Below are 13,077 nucleotides of genomic sequence, written 5' to 3'. Positions count from 1 at the left end.
CCCCCCCACCCCTTCACACCCCCCCCACCCCGCGACAAGCCTGGCCTGGGGGTGGTGCTGGGCCCAGGACCTGTGTCATAAGTGCCCAGGCCAGGCGGAAGCCCTGCTCCACACCACCAGCCCCGGATGAGAGAGCCGATGGCCGGGAAGCCAGGCTGTGACCTGAGGGGTGTCAAACCGGCCCCCACCCAGAACCTCCCCGCCAGGCCAGGCTGCCACCTGCAGGATCTCCAGGATCTTCAGTTTGGTCTCCATGACTACAATGTCTTCATTCTCCTCAAACTTGCTTCTGTCCAGGGGCTCGGTGGCCCCGGTGCCAGCAGGCAGGCTGGGACCGCCGAAGACAGACTGTTTGCGGTTCAGCACCATGGTGGACATCATCTGGCCCACGCCCTGAATGGACCGCCGCACGTTCTTGCCTGCAGAAGGCAGGGCCATAATGACACAGGGCAGACGTGCCTCACCTACACCTGCTCAGGCTCATCCTGGAGGGCTTCCTGGAACAAGTGAGCTTTAAGTCAGATCTGAGGAAAAGGGGTAGGGGGAGCTGGGATGGCGGAACATCAGGCAAAGGTGAACTATGTGGGAGGTCCATGAGAACGCTCAGCGCATGGGGAGACGGGGGAGCCCTGAAAATGAGGTGCTGGTCAGTTTGGCATCTGGGGTCCCCGTCTGCCACCCCCCAGTCGGCTGAAGAGAGAGACGCGCCCACAGAGCCTCACCGCCCGTGTCCTCGTAGGCCTGCAGCATGGCCGGGGGACCCTGCACGCAGTCGATGATGCCCAGCAGGGTGCGGGTGAGCCGCAGCAGCTCGCTGAAGCTGTAGAAGCCGAAGTAGATGAGGTTGTGCGCCAGGCTGACCACCTGTGGGACGGGGCGGGGCGAGTGAATGGGGCGGGGCCAGTGCGGGGCGGGGTGAGTGAATAGGGCGGGGCCAGCGCGGCTTGGGCGAGTGAATGGGGCGGGGCCAGCACGGGGGCGGGGCGGAGAGGTGGGCCCTGGAGGAAAGATGGGCCCCTGGGAGGGCTGTGTGCTCGTGGAAACAAGGGTCCCCAAAAAGGGTGGCCTGACCCCCACGGAAGAGATGAGGAAGGTGTGTCTAAGGAAGAGACGTCCACAAAGGAGGCCACAGAAACACAGAAAGACAGGGTGGAGGGTGGCGGGGCCCCTGCGGTGAGCAGAGGCACAGAAGAGAGCCTTCACCCAGACCAAGATGAGCCTCTGGCATGGGCAGCTGCCGGTGCCAACCATCTCTTGTGCTGGTCGGGGGCACTGCACAGTGCTATAAGCCGCGCTGCCCACCCACGGGGCCAGCCCGAGCCCCGGGACCACCCACCTCAAAGGTGAGCTTGTTTTTCTCCTCATTGGCAAAGGGCACGGCCTCGCTGACCACGTTGTTGAGGTAGTCCTCCACGAACTCCATGGTGCTGGCAAACTTGTTCTTCTTATCATCCCGGGAGGCGTTGAGGTTGGAGTCGTAGCTGGGGGTGCAGGTGGTGAGATGTAAGGGGCCCCAAGATACCCCCCACCCTGGCCTGGCCCCGCCCACCCCACCTGCCCATCTCACTCCTTGATGGTGATGGCCGTGGGAATCTCGGTCCAGAGGCGGGCAAACTTGACGGGCGTGACCAGCTCCTGGGGGTCTCGGTCCACGTGCACGTGCAGCATCAGATGGCAGAAGGAGGCACGCAGGTCAAAGGGCAGCATCTCGTCAGCCATGCACAGGAAGATGAGGTCGATGCCCAGCTGTTGGGAGATCTCGTGGATGGCCAGGTACTGCCTGTCCAGGCACATGCGGGCGAAGAGCTTCAGCTGGTACCTGCAGAGCAGGGAGTGGGGTGAGGACGTGGCAGGCGGGTGCTGGAGCCTCAGCTCAGGAAGGACTTGGAAGAGTGCCACGAGCTCTGCAACCGTCCACTGTGACAGTGACATTTGGGGTTCGGAAACACAGTCTGGAGTCTGGAGGATTGGCAAGTCTCTTCTTGCTAAGGAAACTGTCTGGCTCAGCGAGGGCAGATCATGGGAAGAGGGAAGGCTGGAAAGTTAGGGGGTGACAGAGAGAGGAGAGGAGTGGGAGGGTGCGCGGCCAGGGTCAGGCAAGGAGGCAAGGCTGAGAGGAAGGAAGGCCAGCAGCGGGGGAAGATGCTCGCGGTGGAGGACCAAGGGAAGCTGTTTGCATGACTTCCTGCCCAGAGAAGGAAGCGGTGATGCACCTCACCGCAGAGGGCTCTGCATCCTCAAGTGAGAGCTTTCCCTCTCTGTGCCCACCTCCCAGTCTGCCAATGGTTAGGAGACAGTCCCCATTTCACAGGGCGACTGCAAGATAGGCAGGAGTGAGCGGGCGACGTGCTCTCACAATGCTTGGTGTTCGAGCGAGCACCTGCTGCGTGGTACTGGGTGTTCTTGGAACACATTCCTCTGGAGCCAGGCTTGGGCTCCTGAGGACTTGGGCTGTGCTGAGCCTGGCGTCTGGGCTACCCCGTGCTACACAGGCTATATTCACTCCCCTGCAATAGAGGCAGGAGCTCACCCGAAGCCCACCCTTAGAGCTCATTGTTCAGCAGGGACCAGCTGAAGATCTCCCAGGGAGGCCAGATGGCCGGAAGCTGTGCAGGAAGGGTGGAGCTGGGCTGGGGCACCTGTAGTAGCTGAGCACATTCTCGTCGTGGGCATTGCCCGCTCGTGCCTCCTGGGCCAGCTGCCGCACACTCTTCTCGTGGTGCTCGTTGTTCTTGTCAGTCCAAGTGAGCCACACCTCCTCTTCCGAGTACTCGATGCTCAGGTACTCGTGGGACTGGGCCATCTCCTTCAGGGGCCGAAGCCTGCAAACCACCGGAGTAGGGATCAGGCCTGGACCCTGCACCACATGCAAGGCAGCGCGAGCTGGCACCCCAAACAGACCCGGAGCTCTGGAAGTGGGGGCCACTGCTCACTCTCCTGTGTCCTCTTCCCACCCTCCCCAATACTGCCACGCACAGGCTGGGCACGCAGGGAGCACTGCACAGATCTGCAGAGAGCTCCAGGGCCAGGGCAGGCTGAACCCGGTGCGCCCAAGCTCTACCGCAGCTGAGAGCCCTGGGTGCGGGTTGCCAAGGCAGCAGACACCACTCAGCGCCTCACTCACTCGGTCTGGATGAGGATGTCGCTGTTCTTGGGGTCCAGCACACACTTGCAGATGAGCTCCTGGGTGACGGGGATGGCGATGTGGTTGGACACACACAGGTCTGAGAGGTAGTCCAGGAACCTGAGAGAGTGACAGCAAGCATGGGACTGGGACTCGAGGCTGGTCCCTGGGATCCTTCTCAGGCTGGCAGCACCCTTCTCCAGGGCAGTTTGCCGCTCCTGGTCCCTCCCCAAAGCATGCAGACGCTGGACGGGGCTCCCAGCTGCCAGGGGAAGGACATCCGCTGGGCAGCATCCTGGCGCACGCAGGCATCCAGGTGGGGCTCAAGGAGCCAGGACAAAGGAGGCACAAGGACAGGTAAGAATTTACAGCTGGGGAGCTGGAGCAATAGTGCAGCAGGGAGGGTATTTGCCTTGCACACGGCCCACCCAGGTTCGATCCCCAGCATCCCATATAGTCCCTGAACACAGCCAAGAGTGATTCCTGAGTGCAGAGCCAGGAGTAAGCCCTGCGCATCACCGGGTGTGACCCAAAAAAGAAAAAAAAAAGTTCAGCTGGTTCAACGTTGAATATAAACGCGGTTTGCGAGAGGAGCATGATGATGAATGAGGCTGGGCTTGTGAGTGGCGTGCCCACAAGGAAAGGGGCGTGGCGCACAGGCGTGGCTAGCGAGAGAGCAGTAGCTGATAGGAGGAACATGTCGTGTGGGCGGGGCTGGCGAGAGGGGCGTGGCCTATATGAAGGACATTGGGGGGGTGGGGGCGTCAGCCAGGGCAGCGGGGCCCACCTGGGCTCACGGTTCTTCCGCACCAGGCTGACGAAGGTCTCCACCTCCGTCTTGGTGATGTGCTTCTCCAGGAGCTTGCGGTTGTTGTGCAGCAGCGCGGTGATGGTGTCTTCGGCCAAGATGTCGTACCCGATCTGGGACTGCATCATCCCAAACTGCTTGGCTATGTGCTCCTGAAGGAGGGGCCGGGGAAAGGCTGAGCTGGCCCTGACCCCAGACACTCACCCGCAGACACACCCCAGGGAACCCTGACCCTAGAAAGGTGGGGATCTGGGAAGAGAAGGCAGCTCAGCGACCATGTGCGGATGTATAAATTAGGTACATGGCTGGGGGTATGGGAGGAATTTGTCGCCCCAGAGATGCTTCTGGGAGGCACCAGCCTTGTCTGTCTGGCAGGACTAGCGAATCATGTATGGGGCCCAGTGCAAAATGCAACCAAGGGGCCCTTGTTCAGAACTTAAGACTCGGTGGGCAGCTCAGCGTGAACTCCACCCCAGGCCCTCCTGAGCCTGGGGCCAGGTTGCATGGCAATGAAGCCATCTCCTGTTGGTTCTGGTTGGTTCTGGGACTGGGTTGGTGCCTACTGTGTCATCAGGGCTGAAGCAGTTCCGGCACATGGCACTTGCCTCAGTATTTGCAGAGTGAATGAAAGCGAGGGAAGAAGCAACAGAGGGCCAGCAGGCCTGTGGCCAGGGGCCAGGTGGGCGGCTGGAGCGGGTGGTGGGTTGGCACCTGGTTCTTGCGGTAATCCTCCTGGGAGTGGCGCAGCACACGGTAGCACAGGCGGAACATGTACTGGTAGGGGGCGTTCTTCTGGTCACTCAGCTCCTCCAGACGCACCAGGGGGCCTTCACCCCCCTTGTCCCGGAAGGGAGCCTTCAGAATGCCAAAGATCTGGGGGAGCAGGGAGAGTGAGCTGGGACTCCCCAAAGGATGCCCATGTCCCTAACATCTCTAGAAGGCTAACTCCAAATCAACGCGGGCTCTGAGCCGCCTCAATCTAACTAAGACGAAGCTGGCCTGTCCGGGGGCTGCCCGTTCGTCCCAGCCTTGTCCTTTCCCACTTCCGGTGGGAATCCTGAACTGGCCTCAGCCCGCCTTTCCCACGTGAATTCTAATTCTAGACCCACAGCCTGGGGCATGCGCAACAGGCGGCAATGGCTCAGGGGTCTGAGGCTCTGAGAAAAGATGGTCCAAACTGGTGTGAACAGATTAAAGAAACAAGTCGGGTCTGGAGTGATAGTACAGCAGGTAGGGCGTTTGCCTTTCACGTGGCCGACCCAGGTTCGATTCCCAGAATCCCATATGACCCCCCGAGCACTGCCAGGAGTAATTCCTGAGTGCAGAGCCAGGAGGAACCCCTGTGCATCGCTGGGTGTGACCCCCCCCCAAAAAAACTAGAAATAAGGCAAGCCAGGGAAAATGAAATCATGAAATTTGCTTATACGTGGATGGACATAGAGTAGCATGCTGAGTGCAATGAGTCAGAGGGGGAGGGACAAACATAGAATTATTGCATTCATTTGCGAAATATAAAAAAAAACCATAGTATGAGACTAATACACAAAGACAGTAGAAACAAGGGTCAGAAGGTCCATGGTTGGAAGCTTGCCACAAGAGGGGTGGAGAGGGAAGTTAAGGAACCACTATGACAATGAGAATTGGAAATGATCACTCTGGACAAGAACTGAGTACTGAAAGGAGGTAAAGGGATATACATGATGGGGCTGGATCAATAGTACAGTGGGGAGGGCATTTGCCTTGCATGCTGTGGACCCGGGTTCAATTCCCAGCATCCCATATGGGCCCTTGACCACCGCCAGGAGTAATTCCTGAGTGCAGAGCCAGGAGGAACCCCTGTGCATCACCATCACTGGGTGTGATCCCAAAAGCCCCCCCCCCCCAAAAGAAGTGAGAAAACCTTAGCTGCATCCCGATTCAAAACAATAAATAAAAACAAGTGGGATTTGTTTTTTAAGGAGTCACTCCCTGCACCAGGGGCCACCCAGGGACAAGGAGTGTTGGCAGCAAAGCCAGAACCTTACACATGCGAAGCATCTGCTCCACCACATGACCTGCCTCCTCCCAGCCTCAACAAAAATCAGCTTAGGGGCTGGAGCGATAGCACAGCGGGTAGAGAGTTTGCCTTGCATGTGACCGACCCGGGTTCGATTCCCAGCATCCCATATCGTTCCCTGAGCATCGCCAGAAGTAGTTCCTGAGTGCAGAGCCAGGAGTAACTCCTGTGCATCGCCAGGTGTAACCCAAAAAGCAAGAAAAAAATCAGCTTAAAAAGCATGTTTGAAGGGCTGGAGTGATAGAACAGCAGGGAGGGTGTTTGCCTTGCGTGTGGCCGACTCGAGTTCCGGCACCCTACATGGTCCCTGAACAATTGTCAGGAGTAATTCCTGAGTGCAGAGACAGGAGTAATCCCTCGGCATCACTGGATATAACCCCAAACTAAAAACAACCCCCCCAAAAAAGAACGTTTGAAAGGTTAGAAACAGTGCTGGGGCTAAGGCACTTGCCATGCACGTGGCCAACGTGGGTTCAATTCCCGGCACTGCATATGGTCCTCTGACCACTGCCAGGTGTGAGTGCCAAATTTTTTACAAAAGGGCAACTAATATGAGAAAGGGATCTGAGGTGGTTAGGCTCTTATTACTGACTTCCTAAGGGGTGATAATGTCCTTGTTCTTACAAGATGCACGCTGTACCGCTTTAGGGTGACATACACCTTCAGGTCAAATGTGGGAGTGGGAAGACAGGGCAGTGAGGCTACTAGGAAGAGCCTAGATGGCAACATGGTAGCACTGTCCTCCAGTTGTTCATCGATTTGCTCGAGCGGGCACCAGTAACGTCTCCATTGTGAGACTTGTTACTGTTTTTGGCATATTGAATACGCCACGAGGAGCTTGCCAGGCTCTGCTGTGCGGGCAGGATACTCTCAGTAGCGTGCCAGTCTCTCCAAGAGGGACTGAGGAATTGAACCCGGGTTGGCCGCGTGCAAGGCAAATGCCATACCCACTGTGTTATTGCTCCAGTCCATGGTACACGTAAATATTCTTTCATAACATTTGAAATTTTTTCAGAATAAAAATTTATTTAAAAAAACACAATTATTTTTAGGCCAGGGGAATTTATCCTAGTAATAGGGCACAGCCTTGTTGGTGTGAGGCTCTGGCTTGGATCCTTACCACAACAGGGCATAATACCCAGCAAGGTGGGGGGACTTTTGGTGGGGGCAGATTTGGAGCCACACTTGGCGATGCTGAGGGCTTACTCCTGGCTCTGCTCTCAGGAAATCACCCCTAGCAGTGCTCGGGGGACAATATGGGATGCTGGGATCGAACCCAGGTCGGCCACATGCAAGGCAAGCCTATCTGCTGTGCTATCACTCTGGCCCTGCAACAATCTTTTAAAGCCCAAGTTCTGGACCTGATGTCCTGAGCCCAGATCCACAGGCTGCTGTTTCCTAGCCCACTGGGTCCCATACGACAACCTCTGTGCCTCATTTTCCTCGAGTGAAATGGGGATATAACAGCCCATCAAATCAAAGGTCAAAATCAGAGCACTTCAGATGGCGCTGGATGAACTACTTAAAAAGAGGTGATGGGGGGTAGGAGTGACAGTACAGCAGGTAGAGCCTTGCATGCAGCCAACTGGGGTTCGCTTCCCGGCACTCCATATGGTCCGCTGAGCCCTGCCAGGAGTGATCCCTGAACAGATACAGGAGGAAGCCCTGAGCACTGACAGGTGTGGCCCCAACAAAAAGAGGTGACGAGAAGCGGCAGGGGGAGCTAGAGGAAGTAGACGTGGAAACAGCAGACCTAGCCTGGCCCTGCCCAGCTGACGTCCAGGGGTGTGTCCTCCCTATTGCCCCGGCACCTGCTTGAGAATGTTCTGTTCCCTCATCAGCTTCTGCCGCTCCCGGTTGGGCTTGGTGACCATGATGTCCAGCACATTCTGCCCGTTGTTGGGGACGTCGCTGACGAAGAACACCAGGTCCTCCAGCAGCTGGATGACAAACCTTGGAGAGCCGGTACGCGGGACGTTGGGCATGAGTGCCCCCCGCCTGAGCAGACGCCCAGCCCCCCCAGCCTGCTCTGGGGACTCCAGGGCGGCCTCCAGCCATCTCCAGCTGCACCCTGGACTGCTCTCCAAACGCACCCCTGCCCACCCACACTCGGTCCCCTTCAAAGAATCTCAGGACACCCCCGCTAGAAAGGGAGCATGGGTTTGTCTTGAAAGCATCTGCACTGACATTGGGCTGTGTGACCTCCGGTAGGTCTCCTAACCTCTCTGAGCCTCAGTCCCATCGTCAGTAAAGAAAGGATCTCAGTCCCTAGGCTTAGTCCCGAGACTGAGAGCAGCGAGCCAGGAAGCCAGGATGAGCCCCACAAGGACAGTCCCAGCATGTGTGCCTGGCCTGGCCACCACCCACGGTTCTGGGACTCCTGCCTGGGGGGACCTTTGCGGGCACCCAGCCGCGGGCCCACCTGCGGTCATTCTGGCTGATGAAGCCCTCGTTGAGCTTCTCCACGGCGCTGGCCAGCATGGAGCTGGCATCGTTGGCAAAGTCCAGGTCTCGGATCTCCGAAACGGGCACCGAGACGATGGCAAAGGCCTCTTTGTCCTCCTTGGTGGGACAGGTGCCCAGCTGCAGGGGGCAGAGGTCAGCAGGTGGTCCGGGGAAGGGCAGGGTCAGCCCCTTCCTGGTCCCGCCCCACGCCCCGCCCCCAGGTGGGGCCCTGCCCCCGCCCCGCCCCTCCCACCCGACCCAGCCCCAGTCGCACCATGAGCCGGATGGGCCGCTCCTCGTCCACGTCGATGGGCACGTTGGTGCTCTGGATCCAGGTGTTGGTGCAGAGGTGGCGCAGCCGCACGTAGGAGTTCCTGTGCGGGGTGGAGGGGGCGCTCGGGGTCAGATGGGTCCACCCAGCTGTGGCCCTCCACACCCCCACCTGCCGCGGGCGGGAGTCCGGGAGCCCAGCCCACTCCACTCTCCCCAACCCAGAGCATTCCAAATGCCAAGCTTGTTGGTAAACTTGGGACCCAATTCATTTGGACAAATGAGGCTATTTAGACTACTTATCCCATTTAGCGTCGAGCTGCATGCAATTCGCAGCAGAAATACTCATGGCTTTGATTATGAAATATAATTACGCTTCTGAAATGAAAACCAACTCTGCATCTAAAACGTGTGAGCCCCCAGGGCTTCAGGTGCAGACCCCGGGCCTGTGTTCAACCTCCCAGGACCCTGCTGATGGGCAGATGAGACTTCACAGGAGAGGAAAAGGGGCCCATGACTGAGGAAGTTTCTGAACCGAACAGACACCTTCTTTTTTTCAGGGGGGGGTGTTCGGGGCCACAAAAAAGCGGTGATTGGGGGCTACTTCTGGCTCTGTGCTTGGGGGTCGGTCCCAGTGGTACTCAGTTGCCAAACCTGAACAAACTGCCCTGTACCTGAGCTCCCAGAGAGGCTGGGCCAGGCAGCGGGCAGAGAGCACAAGCGCAAAGCAGACTGCCCAGGAGGAAGTGCCCGGCATGTAGTGCCCAGTAGGCAGTGCCCTATAGGAAGCACCCGGCATGCAGCATCCAATATACAGAAGTGCCCAGTAAATAGTGTCCAGGACACAGCAGGAAATGCCCACTATATACAGGGTCCTAGATGCAGCATCCAGGATACAGCAGGAAGAGTCCAGTATACAGTGCCCAGGACATAGCACCCAGCAGGAAGAACCCTGCTTAAGTGTCCTGCATGCAGTGCCCGGCAAGAAGAACCCTGCTTAAGTGTCCTGCATGCAGTGCCCGGCAAGAAGAACCCTGCATGAATGTCCTGCATGCAGTGGCCAGCAGGAAGTGCCCAGCACGAAGCCTCCAGCACCCAGCAGGAAGTGCCCAGGATTCAGGACTCCGGATGCAGCACCCAGCATGCAGCACCCAGGCCAGCACACAGCAGGGGCCCCGCGCAACCAGCTGCCCGCAGGCCTCAGAGCTCCAACACCTGAGGGGTGGCTCTGCAGGTCCTGAGACCAGAGAGCCCTGGAGGGCAGGGAACGGAACATGGGGACACACGGGGGCCCATCTGCAGCGCACACGCACCGGGGCACGAAGGAGTCGGTCTTCTGCAGCGTGGTGGGGTCCAGCTCGAAGAGCGAGGCAATGTCGTTGCCGTGGGGCACGGCTATCAGGCGGTACTTGATCTTCTCCCCCGCGTTCCGGCGCCCCGTGCGGCCCTGCGCACCCTAGGGAAAGGACCCCCACTCAGGCGGGAGCCCCTCTGCCTTCCAGGACCCAGAAACCCCCCGTATTTGCCCTCCAGACCCTGACTCCCCCTGCCCGGCTCCCAGTCTCACCGCTCCTGCCGCCTTGGGCTCGGAGGCCTCCCCCTTGTAGCTGGGGTTCTCCTGCAACAGAGACACAAGATGGGGAGAGCAGATGGACCCCAGGCAAGACCCCCATGATGCCCACCTCACACAAGGTCCACACAGGGCCCTGGCTCAAAGAGGCGCAGCCCCACACGTCCCAGGGGGCTGCCAGCCCCCCTCCCCAAGTCCCACACCTCCACAGAGTCACCAAGAGAGCCTCAGGCTCTGCCTTCCACGATCCCACTCATGCCCCCCGGACAAGCCCCCCCCCACACACACAGAGGCCGAGCATGCAACGCGAGCATTCCAACAGCTCTGAGCTCAGCTTGCGGCTAAGGTGCCGGGTCTGATTTGCAGCCCAGGGGCATTCGCAGCCTTGGTGCACACGTGTCCAATATAGGCCAGCAAGCAGGGACCAGCGCACACAAGACCCTGTGCACATGCGGACACCCCCACCTCCACCCAGGCACCTGGGGAGGCACCGTCTGGGCCCCCAGGAGACCCCACCTCCCCACTCACCTCGGCAGCGAGGTAGTTGCCCGTGGCCAGGTGCTTGAAGCGGTACAGGCCATTCCAGTGGCCAGCTCCTCCCCGGCAGGGGTCATGGTGGACCACCTGGTTGGGGGTACAGAGGTGAAGGCTGGGGCAGGGGACCAGCCGGGGGGAAGGTGGGGGCAGGGAAGTTGGATGGGGGGGGAGGAGTCTGGCCACTTCCTGGCCCCTGACCTTGGAGGGGCTCCCAGGACAGCATGGGCTGGGCAGGCTCTTACCTCCACTTCCCAGAGGGCGTTGGAGCTGGTGGCCGAGGTGGCCGACTGCCGCAGGGTGGTGCGCAGGAAGACCTGCAGCCGGCCCTTGTACTCGTCACAGGTCAAGAACTTCTCCTGCTCCGCGTGGAACAGCCGCACCACGTCCCCCTGCAGGGAGGGGACACTCAGACAAACCCAGGACACAGCCCCTTGCAGTCTCCGAGGGCAAGGCGGGCAGGAGGCAACTGGGAAGCAGCCCTGCATCAGCCCAGACCCCAGCAGAGCTCAACCCCACCCCGAGTCTTTTTTTTTTTCTTTTTGGGTCACACCCGGTAATGCACAGGAGTTACTCCTGGCTTTGCACTCAGGAATTATTCCTGGTTTTGCTCGGGGGACCAAATGGGATGCTGGGAATTGAACCAGGGTTAGCGCATGCAAGGCAAATGCCCTACCCACTGTGCTGTCGCTCCAGCCCCAAAACAAATTGTCTAGCATTGCCTTCTTTTTTTTTTTTTCTTTTTGGGTCACACACAGTGATGCACAGGAATTACTCCTGGTTCTACACTCAGGAATTACTCCTGGAGGTACTCAAGGGACCATATGGGACGCTGGGGACCGAACCCAGGTCGGCCACGTGCAAGGAAAACGCCCTATCGCTTCAGCCCCTCCCACCCCAATGTCTAAAGACCACCTCAGGTTACCCTCTCTCCACAGGCAGGAGGGCCTCCCCCCCTCACGTGAAGAGGAGTGCTTTGCGCCTTTACTTGGCTCCTGCAGTGGCAGTGTGGGGACCGCAGTCAGCCTCCACGTTCTGCTGGTTTGGGCATCATACCCAGCAAGGGGCACCAAGCAGGCCTCCTCCATGCAAATCCTGCACTCTCCCCCGCTCCTCTCTGCTGCTCGGACTCAGAGACCACACAGTCTCTGCTCTGCACAGCTGCGTGCCTGCAAAGCTGTCCCTGCACATCTCTGGGCCTCACTGTTCTCTGCTGTGCAATGGGGCGGCTGTGATCACGGTCGTCTGAATCCTGAAGGAACCGCACGTTCCCCGCGCGCCTCTATGGGGCACTTTCCAGACAGCTCTCTCCCCAAAGGCAGGCACAAACCCCGCGGGCACATGCAACACCGCCCCACTTTCCAGGGAAGAGACTCGAGGCGGGAAAGAAGCTGCAAAGGGCCACCAGAGCATGAGGCGAATGGGATGGGCCTGTGTGCCACCTGCAGGTTCAGCTGTCCACCCACGGCCTCCCGCCAGCCTCCGCGGTGACACTCAGTCTCCCGAGCCAACACAGCTGAGACGCATGAGTGACGGGGTCAGGGGACCCTGCGCCTCTGGAAGGATGGAACTGACGAATTAATCAGAGAATACAGAGACCGGGTCGGCTGGGCAGAGCCACCCACAGCTGGAGGAGCGAGGAAACAACAACACGGAGTGACAATGGCAACATGCAGTGGCAGAGTGGGGTGGGGACAAAGCCAGGGGCGGGGGCTTCCGCACGTCTCCTGGGGGGCCGGGACAGGCACCGCCTGGGTCGGGCCCCGCTGCTGCTTCCTTTCCAGATCTGGGGCTGGAACGTGTCACTTGAGGTTTCTGGGAGGTGGGGGTGGGGGGGTGGGGGGGGGGGGGGGAGGGCGGCCTGGCTGCTGCCCCGGGCAGGCTGAGGGCGGGGAGAAGCCTCTGTTGAGTGTGGGGGCACAGGAAACACGGGGTGCCTGGGAGGCGGGCAGAGGGGGAGGGTGGGTGGCTGAAGCAGCCTGCAGTGGCAGGAATGTGTCACCGAGCAGCTGGCAGGGACAGATGGGGGCAGGAAGACCAGGAGCTGGCCACTGTCCTACCACCGCAGCCCCACTTCACTGGGGAGCCCCAGACCCGCTGCCCACCTGCCACCAGGTCCCCTGCAGCCCACTCAAAGAGCCTCTGAGACCGCCCCCTCCCCAACCTCGTTTCCAGGGCTCCTTGTCTCTCGAGCACCCCATCTGCAATATCCACTCACCCCAAATCTCAGCCGACCCCTCCCTGCCCACAGCAGCCTTACTTCCAGAGCA

At 59.5% G+C, this 13,077-nt stretch overlaps 1 protein-coding gene across 3 annotated transcripts in view; it reads right to left on the bottom strand.

Annotated features, from left to right (window-relative positions):
* Positions 1 to 13,077, bottom strand: part of ITPR3 (inositol 1,4,5-trisphosphate receptor type 3) — a 278,545-nt gene that overhangs the window by 238,297 nt on the left and 27,171 nt on the right. For all 3 annotated transcript variants that reach the window (XM_056132262.1, XM_056132261.1, XM_056132260.1), the window contains exons 8-22: positions 11,053 to 11,199; positions 10,802 to 10,897; positions 10,271 to 10,321; positions 10,017 to 10,159; positions 8,708 to 8,807; positions 8,411 to 8,571; positions 7,800 to 7,941; positions 4,644 to 4,805; positions 3,912 to 4,084; positions 3,125 to 3,244; positions 2,640 to 2,822; positions 1,568 to 1,819; positions 1,337 to 1,481; positions 723 to 864; positions 220 to 419 (exon numbers count right to left, since the gene is read on the bottom strand). In XM_056132262.1, coding sequence (XP_055988237.1) covers positions 220 to 419; positions 723 to 864; positions 1,337 to 1,481; positions 1,568 to 1,819; positions 2,640 to 2,822; positions 3,125 to 3,244; positions 3,912 to 4,084; positions 4,644 to 4,805; positions 7,800 to 7,941; positions 8,411 to 8,571; positions 8,708 to 8,807; positions 10,017 to 10,159; positions 10,271 to 10,321; positions 10,802 to 10,897; positions 11,053 to 11,199 — 2,217 coding nt within the window. The remainder of the gene's footprint in view (positions 1 to 219; positions 420 to 722; positions 865 to 1,336; positions 1,482 to 1,567; positions 1,820 to 2,639; positions 2,823 to 3,124; positions 3,245 to 3,911; positions 4,085 to 4,643; positions 4,806 to 7,799; positions 7,942 to 8,410; positions 8,572 to 8,707; positions 8,808 to 10,016; positions 10,160 to 10,270; positions 10,322 to 10,801; positions 10,898 to 11,052; positions 11,200 to 13,077) is intronic.

This window comes from Sorex fumeus, unplaced genomic scaffold (genome assembly GCF_029834395.1).
Source record: "Sorex fumeus unplaced genomic scaffold, SorFum_2.1 ptg000094l, whole genome shotgun sequence".
Lineage (NCBI taxonomy): Eukaryota > Metazoa > Chordata > Mammalia > Eulipotyphla > Soricidae > Sorex > Sorex fumeus.
This window is presented reverse-complemented; position numbering and strand designations above follow the sequence as displayed.